Source organism: Hemiscyllium ocellatum, chromosome 9 (genome assembly GCF_020745735.1).
Source record: "Hemiscyllium ocellatum isolate sHemOce1 chromosome 9, sHemOce1.pat.X.cur, whole genome shotgun sequence".
Lineage (NCBI taxonomy): Eukaryota > Metazoa > Chordata > Chondrichthyes > Orectolobiformes > Hemiscylliidae > Hemiscyllium > Hemiscyllium ocellatum.
This window is the reverse complement of record NC_083409.1, coordinates 111,198,935-111,218,462: the sequence shown is the minus strand read 5'-3', so window position 1 is coordinate 111,218,462 and position 19,528 is coordinate 111,198,935. Positions and strand designations below refer to the sequence as shown.

Here is a 19,528-nt window from a genome sequence, read left to right as displayed (position 1 = left end):
AAACAAATGATCCACATTTCCATTCTCCTCAAACCAGCGTGCTGTTCAGTGGAACAAAGACACTGCTGGAGAAACTCAGCAGATCTGGCAGCATCTATGATGGGAGAAACAGAGTTAATGTTTTGGATTCAGTACAACTCTTTTTCATACCTTCAGCCCATTTCTTCAATTCTTAAGAGTCATCCCAGACTCAAAACATTAACTCTGTTTCTCTGTCCACTGATGCTGCCAGACCTGCTGAGTTTCTCCAGCATCAGTTTTCCTACAACCACAGGATTCTGTCTCTAATCTGTTGTGTGAGCCAGGAAGAGTGGATCACAAGGTTGTAAATCCACATCTTCTAGTTACTAGCCCTCTGCCTGCAGGATTTTCTCTTGATATGTTTTCATTAAAACTCATTTCTAATCCATTAAAATGTAGATGTCCTCCATACACTCTCTCTGAGGCACTCCACAGATATTCAGATGGAAATTATGCTCTTTCCTGATCAATATTTTGCCACAGATTTGCAGAGACACCTAGAATTGGAATGGAGACCAGGCATTTCCCAACATGGATGTTTCTTCTATCTCTACATGTTGACGGTATTTTGGACTGTAAGGTTGAGGCCCCTGCAGAGAGAATGCCATCTAGCTCACTATGATCGATGTCAAGGAAGTTCCAGAGAGCCATTAACCCAGGGTGGAGTCCTGCCTGCTTGAGACCTAAAGCATTTGACGGATGCTCAGGTCATTGACTGGACTGGGTGTGGTGCCCCCTCATCATTTGATGGAGAAAGGGTGGAGAGCAACCTTTCTGATACAGGTCAAACACAAACTTGCATGAACAGGGAAGGATTAGAGATAAATGGATCATGTGCTGGCAGATTGGAATGGCAACATGGTTGCCAAAAAAAAGGGTGGGCTGAAGGGCCTGTTCCTATGTTGTACTGTTCTAGGTCTTATTTTCCTATGTGGCAGAATGTGACAATGTCCTTTTTTTTAAAATTTCCTAGTTAATGTTCAGATGGGGTGAAGACTGCCAGAAATATAAAATATCTTATGAGGCATCGTTAGGACGTCTTGCAAACCATCCAGCTATGAAAATTAAAACTCAGTGGTCAGAAATCCCTACTGCAATGATATCTGGTGGAAGGGTGTAAGTATTGTGTCATATAATTGTCTTATTTCCCTATTTTCCATTTGCGCTACCTATAACACTACGGCAATGCTCTTTTATACCAGGATTGGATCTGGAGTTGCTTTTCTATTTGGATTTTCCAATAAATTCAAACGTAATCCTTCGCATCAGATCACACAACTGATAGCCCTAACATCACCATGGACCATCGATACAATTGTTAAAGTACCCAGGGTAAGACAATCTCTGTTAAATTTTACCAAACAGTGCCTCAAATCACACAGCATCAGGTTACAGTCCAACAGGTTTTTTTTGGCAGTGCAGGCTTTCAGAGTGCTATCCTTCAGCAGGTATATGCAGAATTTGTAGTCAAAGATCAAAATGTCATATACCTGATGTGATGTATTGAACAAACCTAGATTGCTGTTAAGTCTTTAAGTTTATGATCCTGCCCCACCAGCTACCTGACAAAGGAGCAGTGCTGCAAAAGCTAGTGCTTTCAATTAAACCTGTTGGACTATAACCTGATGTTGCTGAAAATGTGTTGCTGGAAAAGCGCAGCAGGTCAGGCAGCATCCAAGGAACAGGAGATTCGACGTTACGGGCATAAGCCCTTCTTCAGGTTTTCCTGAAGAAGGGCTTATGCCCAAAACGTCGAATCTCCTGTTCCTTGGATGCTGCCTGACCTGCTGTGCTTTTCCAGCAACACATTTTCAGCTATAACCTGATGTTGTATGATTTTTAACTTTTTCCACCCAGTCCAACGCCAGCACTTTCACATCAATTCACATTGTCTTAATTTGAGGGTTGTTATATCTTTGTAATGGTGAATCTCATTGTTTTGTTACCAGCTAACAATCTATTATCAAGGCTTCGAGCTTCCTTTGCCAGTGCACGTTCAATCAATGACTCCAGTCATTCAGACGAGAGGCTTTAAAAGCATCAACGAAATTCCCCGGCTGCTGCTGACAATGAACCAAAGTAATTATTACATCTACTTGTTCTCTGCGAACTTTTCTGCATGCTTCAGATTTCACCTGTTGTGTGTTCTTGATTTAGATGTCCCCCTAATCAATCTGCTCAGATGTTGTTACAAACCCTGGAGGAGAATTGAATTACGGCCTCATAGCTCAGAGGTGGGGACATTATCACTGAACCACAACACTCTCAACTGAGTGATCTTTAGGGGGGCATATAGGATTTAACACCATTGCTGTGGGTGTAGGGTCAATGAGGACAGCAGTTCCCTTTCCTAAAGAACATTGGTGAACCAGATGGGATTTTCCTGACAATCGTTTCACAATCATCATTAGATTCTTGATTCCAGATTATTAATGAATTTGAATTCCACCATCTGCCATGGCAGGATTCAAACCCAGGTGGAACATTAGCTGGGTCTCTCAATTAACAATCGAGCAATAATACCACTAGACCTCCCCCTTCTATTCTTATTTTATATCAAGGAAGTCAATACGTTGGGATTTGGTGGGCTTAGTTGGATAGAGTCAAATGTGATGCAGAATTAAATCAATGGTGTGGGCTCAACTCATGTACTGATTGTGGCAATTCATTTGAAATTCAGCTTGTCCTACACTTGTTGACCCCAAATCTACACATAACCAATTTGTCTCTCTCAAATAGATGAGATGCAAATTGACCTATTATGAATAATGATTAATTGCAGGGAGAAATGTCATTTTGAAAAAGCCACAAAGAAAAGCATTGCTCACTGTTTCTCATTATGATAATGCACAAGAACAATTTGCCTCTATAGCAGCTCATAAATACATAAACATAACAAGAACAAAAAGGCCAAGATTTAAAGTGATGCATAAACAAGGGGAAGGTGATGTGAGATAATTTCTTTTTCCAGTCAGGGAGTAATTAGGGTGTGGAGTTCACTGCTGGAAATGTGGTGTAGGTTGGGTCAACTGAGAGATTCAAGAGGGGCACTGGATGTTTTTTGGATAGTAATGGTGTGCAGGGATATTGGGGAAAAGGCAGGATATTGGCACTGGTAAAAGAACTGGTGTAAGCCTGATGGGTCGAATGGTCTACTTCTGCCTCATAACAATTCTGTGATTCTGAGATTCTGTGAAACATCCGAACAGCTTTTATTGAACTGAATACCAATGAAGTTACATTCAATGATATAGATCCCGGCTTAAAACATATTGAAGGCACAGATCTTACCATCATATTTCAAAAAGAATGTGGAATCAGAATATGTAAATAAAAAGGTTTACACACATAACCTTGGTAACTTCACACTCAGAGTACTGTACATAATTCTGGTCACCATGTTCCTGAAAATATATCAAAGCAAATAAGATTTATGACAATGATGCCCAACAGAGAGGTTATAAAATTCAGATAAACTAGCACAAAGGTGCAGCAGATAATCAGGAAGGCTAATGGAATGTTGGCCCATATTTCAAGGGGGTTGGAGTATAAGAGGAGGGAAGTCTTACTGTAACTGTACAAGGTGCTGATGAGACCACATCTGGTGCACTGTGTGCAGTTTTTTCCCCATATTTAAGGAAAGATATCATTTTAGAAGGTTCACTAGGATGATCCCTGGTATAAAGGGGCTGTCTTATGAGCAAAGGCTAAACAGAATAAAAATCGAAAGAACTGTGGATTCTGTAAATCAGAAACAAAAACAGAAAATGCTGGAAAAGTTTCGCAGGTCTGGCAGCAGTTGTGGAGAGAAATCAGAGTTAACATTTTGGGTTGAGTGATCCATCTTCCGAAAGGCGAAACAGGTTGGGTCAACCCTTACCGAGGTTTAGAAGAATGAGAGGTGATCTTATTGGAATGTATAGGATTTATAAGTATCTACACAGGAAAATGCTCAGAGGATGTTTCCTGTCATTGGTGAGAATCGGGTCAGATGGCATGGAAGCAGAGTTAAGTGGCAGCAATGTAAGACTGAGATGTGAAGGAATTCTTTCTCTCGGGGCTTGAGTCTTTGAAACACTTTGCCACAGATAGCAAAAGGGGGCAGAGTCCTTGTATGTAACTAATGCTGAGATAGATTGATTCTTGATCAGTCAGGGAATCAAAAGTTATGGGGAAATGATGGGAAAGTGGTCAGGAACGTTGGATCAGCCATGGTTCCATTGAACAGCAGAACAAGTTTGAGGGGCCAGATTGTTTCCTCCAGTTCCTGTTATGTATGGTCTTGATGGCCCTAAAGCATTGGCCGAGCTGGAGCTCTAAGCTCTGTAAGGGAGAAGGTTAAGAGGTGAACTGTAGAGGTTTCTAAAATAATGATAGGTACTCCATCCATCACCTTAAACATTCACATGCTTCTTGTCATTGACACACAGTGGCAGCAGTACATACCACCTACAAGTTGCGCTGCAGTAACTTGTCAAGACTCCACTGACGGTATCTTCCAGAGACATGACCTATACCAACTAGAAAAATAAGAACAACAGATACTTGTTTATTCCACACCACAAGCCCCCACCCCACCAAAGTGGCATGCGTGCACTAGGTCTAGACCAGAGCATTCGACTGAGTCTCTCAATCACTGAAGTCATGGGTTCATGTCCCACCATGGCAAAGAAATTAATATGTAAATGCAGGATTATGGAGATAGGGCAGGGGGCTGAGTCTGGATGGTATGCTGTTCGGAGGGTTGGTGCAGAATCAATGGGCTGAATGGCCTCTTTCTGCACTGTAGGGATTCTATAAATTAGATGCAGTGTTAGGTGTTGCCAGTGATTGTAAATGGTCTGTTTACTAGCACTCCATAGTAATAGAGCAAGTAATCGCAAGAGGTTTTATAAATAGAAACCAAGCAAGAGACACAGAGTCATACAGCACAGAAACAGATCTTTTAGTCCAACTCGTCCACGCCGAGCAAGTTTCCTAAACAAACCTAGTCCCATTTTCCTGCATTTTCTTCTTAACCTTTCTTATTCATGTACCTGTCCAACTGATTTTCAAATGCTATAATTGTACCAGCCTCTACCATTTCCTCTGGCAGCTCATTATATACACACACTATCCTCTGTGTAAAAACGTTGTCCCTCAGATCCCTTTTATATCTTTTCCCTCTCTTCTTAAACCTATGCCTCTAGTTTTGGACTCCCATACCCTGGAGAAAAGACCTTGGCTATTCACCTCATCTATGTCCCTCATTATTTTATAAACCCCTACAAGGTCACCCCCTTAGCCTCCTTCACTCCAGGGAAAGTAGTCCCATCCTATCTAGCCTCTCCTTATAACTCAAAACTTCCAGTCTTGGTAACACCTTTGTAAATCTTTTTTGCACCCTTTCCAATTTAATAACATCCTTCCACAGCAGGGCGACCAGAATTGTACACAGTGGCCTTACCAATACCAAATTTGATTTATTTATCACAGGTACCTAAATGCAGTGAAAAGTTTTGTTTACCAGTAGTACAGGCAGATCATAGTAAGCAATAACATATAGAGCATACAATGAAAAAAAACGCTTAGACAGAGGCATATAGGTTACATTACATAGTATGCACAAGGCAAAATCAACATCAGTAAGATCAACGTTATTTGAAGTAATGCAGTCCATTCATCAGTCTAATAATGGCGGGGAAGAAGCTGTTTCTGAACCTGCCGGTGCATATGTTCAAGCTTCTGTATCTCCTGCCTGACAGAAGAGATGTAGGAGAGCATTACCAAGATGTGATGGGTCTTTGATGATGTTGGCAGCCTGTCTGCAGCAACGAGCTATGCAAATGGAGACCATATGGAAGATTGGCTTCTGTGACATTCTGGGCTGTGCACACCATCTTCTAAATCTTCTTGTGGCCCTGGGCAGAGCAGTTGCCATACCAAGCCATTATGTAACCGGACAGTATACTTTCTGTGGTGCATCTATCTCGTACAGTTGTAACGTGATGTCCCAGCTCCTGTTCTCAATGCTTTGGCGATTGAAGACAAGTGTCCCAATGCCACGTTCACCGGCCTGTCTACCACATTCAAGGCTCCTATGTTCTCATCCAATTTGTTGACATAAATAATAAACAGTGGACATCTTTGTGGCACAGCACTGGTTACAGGCTTCCAATCTGAACAACAACCTTCTACTATCAATCTATGTCTCCTACAAACAAACCAATCTTGCACCCAATTGGCTAAGTCTCCCTGGATCCCATGTGATCTAACCTTACTAACCAACTGCCATGTGGAACCTTGTCAAAAGCCTTGCTAAGGCAACATGTAGGAAACATCTACTGCTATTCCTTCACCAATCTTCTTTGTCACCTCTTCAAAATACTCAATTAAATCTGAGAAGCACAATCTCCCATACGCAAAGCAATGTTGACTATCCCTAATCAGTCCTGGCCTTTCCAAATGCATGTAGATCCCGAGTCTTATAATCCCCTCCAACAACTTTCCCATCACTGACAGTAGGCTCACTGCGCTGTAGTTCCCTAGTTTTTCCTTGCAGCCTTTCTTAAATAATGACACAGCATTAACCACCATCCAGTCTTCTGGCACTTCACCCTGGCTGGAAAAATCTCTGATAGTGCCCCTGAAATTCCTTGCCTAGCTTTCCACAATGACTTGGGGATATACCTGATCAGGTCCTAGGGACTTATCTACCTTTAGCCTTTTAAGACCTCCATCACCTCCTCTTCTTTGATGTGGACACTTTTCAAAACATCAAGATCTTTGTACCAAGATCTTTGTATCCTCATAAGCAACTGAAAAGGCCCTGGAGGATTGGCAATTAGCTAATGTTGTTCCTCTATTCAAGAAGGGAAATAGGGATAATCCAGGAAACCAAAGTCCAGTGAATCTCACATTGATGTTTGGGAAGTTGTTGGAGAGAATTTTTAGGGATAGGAATTCTGTGCATTTGGAACAGCATGGTCCAGTTAGAGACATGATGTCTAGGAGCCGGTGTTGGACTGAGGTGGACAAAGCTAGAAATCACACAACATCAGGTTATAGTCCAATAGGTTTATTTGGAAGTACTAGCTTTCAGAGTGCTAGCTGATGAAAGAGCAGTGCTTCAAAAGCTGGTGCTTCCAAATAAACCTGTTGGACTATAACCTGGTGTTGTGTGATTTTTAACTTAATTAGTCAGTGTGGCTTTGTGCAGGGCAGGTCATATCTTACTGACTTGATTGAGTTTTTTGAGGAGGTGACGAAGGTGATTGATGAGGGTAGAGCAGTGGATGTTGTCTTGATGGACTTTAGTCAGGCTTTTGACAAGATCCCTCATGATCGGCTCATCTAGAAGATTAAGATGCATGGGATCCAGGGTCACTGTGGATTCAGAATTGGCTTACCTCTACAAAGTTGAGGCTAGTGGTGGAAGGCTGTTTTTCCGGCTGGAGGTCTGTGACTATTGGTGTTCTACAGGGATCTGTACTGGGATCTCTGCTGTTTGTGATTATACAAAAATAACTTGGATAAAAATGTGGATGGATGAGTTAGCAAATTTGTAGACAATACAAAGATCGGTGGAGTTATGGATAGAGCAGAAGGTTCTCAAAATAACACAGTGGGGTAGAGATCAGTTGCAGATAAAGGTGGAGAAATGGCAGATGGCTTTTCATCCAGGTAAGTGTGAGGTGATGCATTTTGGGAGATCAAATGTTAAGGAAAAGTATGCAGTTAATGGCAGGACCCTGAGCAGCATTGATGTACCAAAGGATCGTGGGGTCCAAGTCCATAGCTCCCCAGAAGTGGCCAAGCAAATAGAGATGGTAGTAAAGTAGTTGTAAAATATACTTGCCTTTGTTAGTGAGGGAGTTGAGTACAAGAATCAGCATATCATGTTGCAGTTCTATAAGACTTTAGTTAGGCCTCACTTAAAATACTGCATTCAGTTCTGGTTGCCACATAACAGGAAAGATGTGAAGGCTTTGGAGAAGGTGCAGAAGAAGTTTACCAGGTTGCTGCCTGGATTAGAGAGTATGAGCAATAAGAAGAGGCTAGAAAAACTCAGGTTGTTTTCTCTGGAGCGATGGAGGCTGAGGGGAGATGAGATAGAAGACTATTACATTATGAGATGCATAGGTAGGGTGGACAGTCGGAATCTTTTTCCCAGAGTTAAAATATCTAAATCGAGGGGGCATGCATTTAAGGTGAGATTGGGGTTAATTCAAATATGTGAGGGGCACGTTTTTTGACACAGTGGTGGGAGTCTGGGGTGATAGTGGAGGCAGATGTGATAGAGGTGTTTAATGGACTTTTAGATAAGCACATGAATATGTAAGGAATGCAGGAATGTGGACCAAGGGCAGGCAGAAGGGATCAGATTAATTTGGCATCATTTTCAGCACAACATTGTTTATTCCTGTGCTGTAATGTTCTATGTTCTATGCTCTGTCACTATTTATTTCCGAGTACCTAAAGTGAACAATAGGCCTCTAAGAGCACTGGGGAAGTGATAATGGAGAACCAAGAAGAGTTAAACCAAGAGTTAAATAAATACTTTGCATTGATCTCCACAATAGAAGACATTAATAGCATTCCAACATTATTAAGTAATCAATGGATGAAGGTAGGAGAGGAAATAAAACCTTAGGGTGCATGAGCATATTCATTGAAAGTGGATTTGCAGGTAGTCAGGGTGGTGAATATGATGTATTATACACTTCCATTTATTGGTCAGTTCATTACATGTAGGAGTTAGATGTCATGTTGTGGCTGTACAAGATGTTGGTGAGGCCAATTTTAGAATACTACATTCAATTCTGGTCCCCCTGCTATAGGAAAGATGTTGTTAAACTTGAACAGATACAGAAAAGATTTACAATGCTGTTGCCAGGATTGGAGGGTTTGAGCTATAGGGAGTGGTTGAAAAGGCTGTTTTCCCTGGACCATCAGATGTTGAGGGCTGATCATATGGAGGTTAATAAAAGTTTGAGGGGCATGGATAGGGTGAATAGTCTTTTCCCCAGGGTAGGGGAGTCCAAAACTAGAGGGCGTAGGTTTAAGGTGACAGAGAAAACATTTGAAAGAAACCTGTGGGGAAGGTATTTCACTCAGTGTGGTGCATGCATGGAATGAGCTGCCAGAGGAAGTGGTGAGGCTGGTACAATTAAATATTTAAAAAAACATCTGATGGGTATATGAATAAGAAGGATTTAAAGAGAAATGGGCCAGATGCTGGCAAATAGGACTAGATTAATTTAGGATAGCTCATTGGCATGGACAAGATTGGACTGAACTGTACAACTCTATGACTCTTCAATACAATAATTATCATGAGAGAAACTGTAATAGGAAATTAATGGGGTAAAAGACTCATAAGTCCCCTGATGAGATGCAACTGAGAATATTAAAGGAGGTTGCTACAGAGATAGAGGATGCACTGGTAGTAATCTTCCAGGAATTCTAATATTCTGAAAAAATCCCAGGGAGTTTGAAAATTGCCATGTAACACCTTTGTTTAGAAAGGTAAGGAGACAAAAAAAAAGGTAACTGTTGATTAAAGTTTATGATCAGGATAATGTTAGAGTGTATTATAAAGCTTGTAATAGAGCAGTTAGTAATACATAAGATGAATGAACAGTACCAGCCCGTGAAGAGGAAATCATCCCTGATAAATTTAGTAGAATTCTCTGAGCAGATATGAAGCTGAATTAATAAAATGGAAGGAGTGGACGTAATGCGTTTGGACTTTCAAAAGGTATTTGAAATGGTATCACACATTAGGCTGCTTAATATGACAAGAGCCCGTGGTGTTGGAGGCTGTATATTAGCATGGATAGAGGATTGGCTAAATACTGGAAGGCAGAGTGTTGGGATAAAGGGAGTCATTTTCAGAATGGCATCCTGTAACTAGGAGTGCCACAGTGACAGTGCTTGGCCCACAATTATTGACAATATATATTCATGACTTGGATGAAAAACATGAAAGTACTATTGCCATATAGTCAGATGACACATAATTGGGAATACAAGTGGTGAGGATGACACAGAGTTCACAGAGCGATATAGGGTGAAGAATGTAATGTGGGAAAATGCTTGGTTCTGTATTTTGGCAGAAGGAATAGATGAGTTGAATATTATTTAAATGCATAAAAGTTACTGAAAGCTACAAAACAGAAGGATTTGGGAGTCCTCTTCCACGAATTACTAAAATCTAGCATCCAAGTTCCATGAGTAATGGGGAAGCCAAATGCTGTGTTGACTTCATTCAGACCTATTAGAAAGAGAATGGAGGATAAAAATGGACAATCTTTGATAAATTTAGAATTCCACAGCTGAAATACTGTGGTCCTTATCTGAGGAAAGCTATACTGGCACTGAAGACGATCCAGAAAAGGCCCACTTGTTACTGGGTGAGGAGGGATTGTTTTATGAGGAGCGGTTAAGTAAATTTTGCCTATCCTCATTGGAATATAGAAGAATGAGCAGAGAAATTGCGAACGGGGACTGAGTTGGATGATCAGCCGTGGCCATATTGAATAGTGGAGCAGGCTTGAAGGGCTGAATGGCCTCCTCCTGCTCCTATTCTCTACATTTCTATGACATTATTGAAACATACAAGATTCACGGAGGACTTGACAGAGTAGATCTGAAGAGGTTGTTTCCCCATGTTGGGGAGTCTAAGGTCAAAGTGTATAATCTCAGAATAAGGGGTCGTCAATTTACGACAAAGATTCTTAGATTCCCTACAGTGTGGAAACAGGCCCTTCAGCCCAACAAGTCCACATCAACCCTCCGAAAAGCAACCCACCCAGACCCATTCCCTTACATTTACCCCTGCACCTAACACTACGGGCAATTTAGCATGGCCAGTTCACCTAACCTACATATCTTTGGATTGTGGGAGGAAACCGGAGCGCCCAGAGGAGTTTTGTTTCTCTTCGAGGGGAGTGAGTCTGCAGAATTGTTTACAGCACAGGTCTGTTCAGATTAGTTTATTAAGTCGATTCAAGGCTGAGAGAGGCAGATTTTTAATCAGTAAGGGAATTAAGGATTTTAGGGAAATGACAGGATGGCGGAGTTGAGAATTATCGGATCAGCCGTGATTTTATTAAATTAGATTAGATTCACTACACTGTGAAAACAGGCCCTTCAGCCCAACAAGTCCACACCGCCCCTCTGAAGAGAAACCCACCCAAACCCTTTCCCCTACCCTATATTTACCCCTGACTAATGCACCTAACACAATTTTTGGATTGTGGGAGGAAACCAGAGCACCCAGAGGAAACCCACGCAGACACGGGGAGAATGTGCAAACTCCACACAGACAGGCGGGAATTGACCCCAGGACCCTGGTACTGTGAGGCAGCAGCACTAACCACTGAGCCACCGTGCCGCCCATAAGTGAATGGCAGAGGAGACCCGATGGGCTGAATGGCCTATTTCTGACCTTATGTGTTATTGTCTAAGGAAAAGGCAATGGAATTGTTGATCAGCGTCTGTTAAGAGTGTAGGTCCATCGTTTTCTGGAGATCAACCTTTCTATCATTTTCATTTCTGCAGGAGAATGTACTTCAGAGAGTGAACGAGTTGTTACATTTGATGGCAATGAATTAAAATACACAATACTTAACAATTGCTACTATGTCCTAACCAAAGATTGTTCACCTACTCCACAATTTGTTCTCTTAATGCGGCGTGATGTTAACCAGCAGAGGAAGAAGGCAATAAAGCTGCTCATATCTGTGCCTAACATGTAAGTGGCTATCATAAGTTCATCATCACATTAATTCCATATAAATGTCCTTATTGTACATGTGATTAGACCACATTGGGAGTACTGTGTACAGTTTTGGGCTCCATATCTCAGAAAGGATGTATTGGCCTTGGAGCATGTTCAGAGGAAGTTTGTGTGAACAGTCCCAGGAAGGAAAAGCTTAACATATGAGGAACATTTGAGGACTCTGGGTCTATATTCACTGGAGTTTAGAAGGATGAGAGGGATTTAATTGAAACATACAGAATGCTGAATGGCCTGGACAGAGTGGATGTTGGGAAGATGTTTCCATTGGTAGGAGAGACTAGGACCCGAGGGCACAGCCTTAGAGTAAAGGGAAGATTTTTAGAATAGAGATAAGGAGAAACTTCTTCAGCCAGAGAGTGGGGAATCTATGGAATTCACTGCCACAGAAGGCTGTGGAGGGCAGGTCATTGAGTATATTTAAGATGGAGACAGACAGGTTCTTTATTGTCAAGGGGGACCAAGGGTTACGGGGAGAAAGCAAGAGAATGGGGTTCAGAAACTGATCAATCATGATTGAATAGCAGAGCAGACTCGATGGGCTGAATGGCCTGACTTCTGCTCCTATGTCTAATGGTCTTACGGTGATTTATAATATAGGAATACGGGGGAAGCATTGGTTTCAGTGCATAGCAGATTAGGAATTCACTTCATAGTTGCATCTTTCAAAGATTGGCAGTTAATATTAATGAGGAAAATGGGACTGTGTCTGCTACTTCTGTGAGATTTCTTTTTTAAAAAATTCTGTGTAATGTTATTAAATTTTATATGGTCCATTTGCATGGCCAGTGCTTGGTGCTGGGGCTTCATTTATATACAGGGAGAAAGTTAGGTCTGCAGATGCTGGAGATCAGAGCTGAAAATGTGTTGCTGGAAAAGCACAGCAGGTCAGGCAGCATCCAAGGAACAGGAAATTCGACGTTTCGGGCATAACCCCTTCATTCCTGATGAAGGGCTTATGCCCGAAACGTCGAATTTCCTGTTCCTTGGATGCTGCCTGACCTGCTGCGCTTTTCCAGCAACACATTTTCAGCCTTCATCTATATACACTCTATATCAATGACTTAAATGTAAGATAGTCAAAGTTGCCAATGACACCCCCTAAGTGAGAAAGGAAGTCGTCAAGAAAAAGTGGAGTCTGCAGGAGGATAAAGATAGGTTCAGTGTGAGGGCAAAATTCAATATGGGACAATGTGAGATTGTCCTCTTTAGCAGAACAGAAAAGCAGAGTATTATTTAAATGGTGAGAGATTTCAGAATTCTGAAGGACAGAGGGATCTCCCTGTCTTTTATTTTACAGTATTTCTCCTGTCATGTGATATTCCAACAGAAATTCTATTTTCTTTGGAACAGTGTAATTGAAGCATATTGGACACCGGCTGGAATAAAGTTCTTGGTGGACAATGTTAAAACCACTCTGAATAATGAAGAAAGGGTTATACAAAGTGAGTAATCTTTTTACAAGTGAAAACAAAAATTGGACATTTTCTGACATAATGTAATGTTGGGCAATGAGAACTGTGGAACACAGAGCTATCATTAGCAAATTAAAAATTGTGTGAAGTTTCCAGGATAGTAGCTTCGAGCAGAACATTAAACTCATTACTATGAGAAAATGCTGATTCGTTTAAAAGAAGATGGACAAAGAAATAAGGAGAAACAGCAATTCACCCAGGTTCCGTGGACAGTACCTTCAAAATCCACAACCTCTACTACATGTAAGGACAAGGATGGCAGATAAATAAGAAAACCACCTGCAAGTTCCTCTTCAAGGCACACACCGTTCTCTTTCAGAACTATAATGGCCTAAAGAGAACCTAGCCACAGAACATCAGAGCTAAAGGAGAGTCATAGATATGTACCACATGGGAATAGATCCTTTGGTCCAACCCACCCATACTGACCAGATATCCTAAATTAATCTACTCCCATTGACCAGTATTTGGCCCATTCCCTCTGAACCCTTCCTATTCATATACTCATCTAGATGCCTTTTAAATGTTGTAATTGTACCAGCCTCCACCGCCTCCCCTGGCAATTTATTCCATACACACACCACCCTCTGTGTGAAAAACTTGCTCCTTAGGTGCCTTTAAAATATTGGCTCTTTTACCTTAAACCTATGCCCTCTAGTTTTGGACTCCCTTATTTTGGGGAAAAGACCTTGACTATTCATCCTATACATGCCCCTCATGATTTTATAAACATGAATAAGGTCACCCCTCAGTCTCCAATGCTTGTATCAAACTCAAAGTGTTGATTCAGTTTCTCTCTTGACAGATAATGCCAGACTTGCTGAGTTTCTCCAACTTTCTTTCTTTCTTTGTTTCAGATACCCAGCATCTGCTGTGTTTTTCTTTCATGAGATGCTATTCACCCCTCTCTTAAAAATATTCAACGTCCCAGCCTCAACACTTTCTGAGGCACAGCATTCCAAGGCTACAATGATCTCCATTCTATAAGGTTGCTTCCTAATTTCAAGCAGGTGTCCCCGAATTGTGATACACTGATAAGAGAAAGCATCTTTTCCACGTCAAGACCATTCAGGCTCTTATACAAGTTAGTCAAATCTCACCAATACTCTTCAAACCCACTCTGGCAAGCTTCCCTCAGTCCAGCTCAGTCCAGCTGTCAATCCAGTAAACCTCCTCTTACCTGCTTCCAATGCATTTCCAATCTTCCTGTGTCTGATATGCTCATTCCACATATTATCAGGGCGGTAAATGGTATGGTAGTTCTGTGGTTGGCACTGATGCGTCACAGTACTAGAGACCCAGGTTCGATTCCAGCCTCGGGTGACTACCTGTGTGGAGTTTTCACATTTGCCCTGTGTCTGTGTGGGTTTCCTCCCACACTCCAAAGAGGTGCAGGTTACATGAATTGACCATGCTAAATTGCCCATAGTGCTCAGGGAATATTAGGTGCATTAGTTAGGGCTTAATGGGTGGAATACACTTCAGAGGGTCAGTGCAGACGTGTTGGGCCAAAGGGTCTGGTTCCACACTGTAGGAACTTTAAGATTCTTCTCACTGGGCACTTCTAGGTTTTTTTTTTGAAGAAGCAGCAAAGATGAATGATGAGGGCAGAGCAGTAGATGTGATCTAGATGCACTTCAGTAAGGGGTTCTACAACTCCATGACTCTATATTGCAGCATTATAGAGTCATAGACTTGCACAGCATGGAAACAGAGCCTTCAGTCCAACCCGTCCATGCCACCCAGATATCCCAACCCAATCTAGTCCCACCTCCCAGTACCCAGCCCATGTCCCTCAAACCCTTTCTATTCATATATCCATCCAGATACCTTTTAAATGTTGCAATTGTACTAGCCTCCGCCACTTCCTCTGGCAGCTCATTCCATACACGTACCACCCTCTGCATGAAAAAGTTGCCCCTTAGATCTCTTTTGTATGTTTCCCCTGTCACCCTAAATCTATGTCCTCTAGTTCTGGATTCCACCACCCCAGTGAAAAGACATTGTCGATTTACCCTATTCCATACCCCTCATTAGTTTATAAACCTCTATAAGGTCACCCCTTAGCCTCTGACACTCCAAGGAAAACAGCCCCAAGCTATTCAACGTCTCCCCATAGCTCAAATCCTCCAACCTTGGCAACATCCTTGTAAATCTTTTCTGAAACCTTTCAAGTTTCATAACATCCTTCTAATTAGTGAAGAGGTTGCCAGAAACTCAAATGTCTACTTCAACATTGAGCTGTCTTTTTTTATTCCAGATGTACATGTTTGGCAGAATGGGACAGGAATTATTTTAAAAGCATCATCAATCAATATTGAACAATTGTTCTTTGATGGAAACAGAGTGCAGGTATCGCTTACTTATTAACAAGCTCCCGAAATGTAACTTCACCGTGTAGCCATTCAATGGGTGGCCCAATGGATCAGTGGCTAGCACTGCAGCCTCACAGCATCAGGGAACCAGGTTCAATCCCAGTCTTGGGTGACTGTCTGTGTGGAGTTTGCACATTCTCCCTGTATCTGTGTGGGTTTCCTCCCACAATCCAAAAATGCACAGGTCAGGTGGAATGGCTATGCTAAATAGTCCATAGTGTTAGGTGCATTAGACAGAGGGAGATGGATCTGGGTGGGTTGCTCTTCGGAGGGTTTGTATGGATTTGTTGGGCCAAGGGCCTGTTTCCACACTGTAGGTAAACTAATGTTCAATATGAACTAATTTTGGAAAACATTTAGAATACTGCATTCAATTCTGGTGTCCCTGCTCTGGGAAGGATGTTGCAAAACTTGAAAGGGTGCAGAAATCTTTTCCAAGGATGTTGCCAGGGTTGGAGGGGTTGAGCTGTAGGGAGAGGCTGAATAGACTGGGGCTGTTTTCCCTGGAATGTTGGAGGCTAAGGGGTGACCTCATAAAGGTTTAAAAAAAATCATGAAGTGCATGGACAGGGTGCATAGCTAAGATCTTCTTCCCTGGGTGGGGAGTCCAAGACTAGAAAGCATAGGTTTAAGGTAAGAGCAAAAGATTTAAAAGGGACCTAAAGATCAACTTTTTCCAGCAGAGGGTGATGTGTGTATGGAATGAGTTGCTAGAGGGAGTGGTGGAGGTTAGTACAATTACAACATTTAAAAGGCTTCTGGATGGTTAAATAAGTATGAAGCATTTAGAGGGATATGGGCCCAATTCTGGCAAATGGCTCCAGATTAATCCACAAAATCTGGTTGGCATGGACAAGTTGGACCGAAGGGTCTGTTTTCTGGTGGAGTCAAAGACAGTCAGAGTCCTACAACACAGGGACAGGCCCTTTGGCCCAAACTGGTCCATGCCAATCAAAATGTCCATCCACGTTAACCCCATTTGCCTGCACTTGGCCAATATCCTTCTAATCCTTTCCTATCCATGTATTTGTCGCAATACCTTTTAAATGACTCTAATGAGCTTTGCCTTTGTGTGCAGATTGTACTCGATCACATGATGAGTAAGACATGTGGGATTTGTGGACTCAATAATGGTGAGAAAAAGCTGTTGATGCCAAATCAAGAGGAGGCCAGAGATGTTGGGCACCTTTTTGAATCATGGACCTTTCCAGGGCAAACCTGCAAAGATGGTAAGAGAATCTCAACTCTTTTTAAATCATGTTAATTTCATCTGTCCCTCCAACCCTCAAAGATGTTTGCCCTCCTCCCATTCTTGACAGCATCCACAATTTCCAAGATGCCACCATTAGCAGTTGGCCAGCATGGGGGCTCCAGGGAGGCATGGTGGCTGTGGTTAGCACCACAATCTCACTGCACCACGCACCCGGGTTCAGTTCTATCTTAGGGCAACTTCTATGTGGAATTTGCGTATTCTCTCCATATCTGTGTGTGTTTCCTCCGGGTGCTCTGGTTTCCTCCAACAGTCCAAAAATGTGCAGGTTAGGTGAAATGGCCATGCCAAATTGTCCATAGTATCCAGGGATGTGCAGGATAAGTTGATTACCCTTGGGAAATGCAGGCATAGGGTTGGGAGTGGTCTGGGTGGGATGGTCTTTGGACAGGTTGGTGTGGACTTAATGGGCCGAATGGCTTGCTTCCACACTGTAGGGATTCTATGTTTCTATTCTATGATTCAACTGCCTGAGCCTTAAGTTCTGGAATTCCCTCCTGACCTTTCTTTATCCTACTTCCCTCTTTTAAGACACTCTCAAATGCCTCTATGGTCGAGCTTTTACTCATCTGCTGTGACATTTCCTTAAGTGATTCCAAGTCAGATTTAGGATTTACTGCTTTTGCAAAGCATCTTACAATGTTTCGTGTGTTAGAAAGAAATTCATAAACACGGGTTTGGTCCATTTTGTTTCAAAACCATCAAACTGTCTTCTTGTCCTCTACAACAATAAATTACACCTTATTGAATTTCAGATTGTAAAGTTCGACGAACATTTGTGGAACTAGGAAAAGTTGTCAAGTTTGAAGAGCAGGAATCCAAATGCTACTCAGTTGAACCTGTTCAACGTTGCCTGGAAGGATGTTCACCAATTGAAACACACTCTCGCATTGCCAATTTCCACTGTGTACCAGCCAGTAAGTCCTATATAAGATACATATATATTTAACAAACAAACAAAAAGTTAGAAAACACAATTCATCATGTCAGGAACTCAAAATGAAATATTAGTTCATTCTATTTATTATTGTATAAATGGGTGGAAGTAATTGATCCCAATGGATGTAAGAGTATGTGTGGAGGTCCTAGTAATGTCATGTTGCGTTAGACATGGACAGTTTGGGAAATCTGGGTGACATGTGGAAGACGGCCCAGCTGTAGAAGAGCACCCATAGAGAAAAGAGCAGACAATGGGGAATAATCACACTGACCTGCTTCAGAAACAGTAGCAAGGATGTAAACTTTGAAACAAAAACAGAAATTGTTGGCAAAACACAGCAGGACTAGCAGCATCAGTGGAGGAAGAAAGCGGAGAAAATCTTTCAAGTCTAGATAACCTTTCTCAGTCCTTCTTCTTCCCCTGTTCTGAAGAAGGGTCACTTGACTCGAAATGTTAACTCTGCCTTCTCCATCCACAAATGCTGCCAGGCCTGCTGAGTTCCTGCAGCAGTTTACACCTTTGTTTCAGATCTCTAACTCTTCTTGCCTTTCCAGAGCGCTATGCAGTTCTTTGGTTTATTTTAAAGTCATGGACTGGTTATAGGATAGAAGGAGGCCATTGTACCCAGTATGCCTGGTTATCACCAAGAGCAATCCAACTAACCCCACACTAACCCTTTTCAGTGTAACACTCAAAAAAAGTTCTTAGTTTAGCCCAAGCCAGTTAGAGGATAATACCACCCCCTTGGATATTTTAAAATGAGTCAAGCTCATGGATTGGGTTGTACAGTAGAGTGGGATGGACTTTAATCATAGCTTGAACTTGGACTCCTTCATCAGACAATACTTCCATTAACGTTATTTCCATTTTCATTGCAATCTGGTAAGCAGTCTGACAGGCTTTGCAGGGTCAAAACTCATTTTAAAAGTTAGTATTTTCTAAAGAAAAACATTGATACAAAAGCTGTGATGCAAGGACAAAGCTGCAGGATGAAGAGCAAACAGAGCTGGGCAGGTTCAGATTTGGCAGCTCTTTCAAAGAATTAGAATAGACACAATGAGTTAAATAACCTCTCTCAGTATCAAGGGAAACAATAAGAAACCAAGAGCTAGAGATCTCTGATATGTTACAAATTACCTCACACATGGAAGCAGATATTCCTTCTAATCTAGTCTTACTAAAACACGTCTGAATTTATTAACAGATCGCTCCGTGAATGCAGCTGCTATGTTAAATTTCCGGAAGAAATCTGTGCACATGAGCCACTCTGTGGATTTCCATACTGACTGTGTGTGTGGCTGTGCTGACGTGTAACCCCATTCACTATCGTTACCAAAACCTCGACTATAACAGTTATAAGTGTGAGACTCTTTGCTATATCAATTCTTTTAAAAAAATATGAGCTCCAATATTAAGTCTTCTTAAAAGCTGTACAATTCATTATTCCTGACCATCAATTATTCTAATAAACCTTTAATTGTTGAGAGCTGTTGATTATTTACTTGCTTGTTTTATTATTTACTCTTGGGGAAATGGTGGCATTGTGGAAATGTTGATGGCCTAGTACTCCAAAATTCCAGGTTAAAGTTCCGAGAGCATAGGTTTGCATCTCATCACAGCAGATGTGGAAATTTGAATCCAATATTAAAAAAATCTGGAATTAAA

At 41.7% G+C, this 19,528-nt stretch overlaps 1 protein-coding gene across 1 annotated transcript in view; it reads left to right on the top strand.

Moving 5' to 3' along the window:
- Nucleotides 1–19,177, top strand: part of LOC132818564 (vitellogenin-like) — a 98,877-nt gene extending 79,700 nt beyond the window's left edge. The window contains exons 26-34 of the mRNA XM_060829621.1: nt 995–1,137; nt 1,224–1,353; nt 1,971–2,100; nt 11,566–11,758; nt 13,157–13,248; nt 15,539–15,630; nt 16,732–16,882; nt 17,679–17,840; nt 19,068–19,177. Of these exons, the coding sequence (XP_060685604.1) occupies nt 995–1,137; nt 1,224–1,353; nt 1,971–2,100; nt 11,566–11,758; nt 13,157–13,248; nt 15,539–15,630; nt 16,732–16,882; nt 17,679–17,840; nt 19,068–19,177 (1,203 nt within the window). The remainder of the gene's footprint in view (nt 1–994; nt 1,138–1,223; nt 1,354–1,970; nt 2,101–11,565; nt 11,759–13,156; nt 13,249–15,538; nt 15,631–16,731; nt 16,883–17,678; nt 17,841–19,067) is intronic.
- Nucleotides 19,178–19,528: the final 351 nt, after the last annotated feature.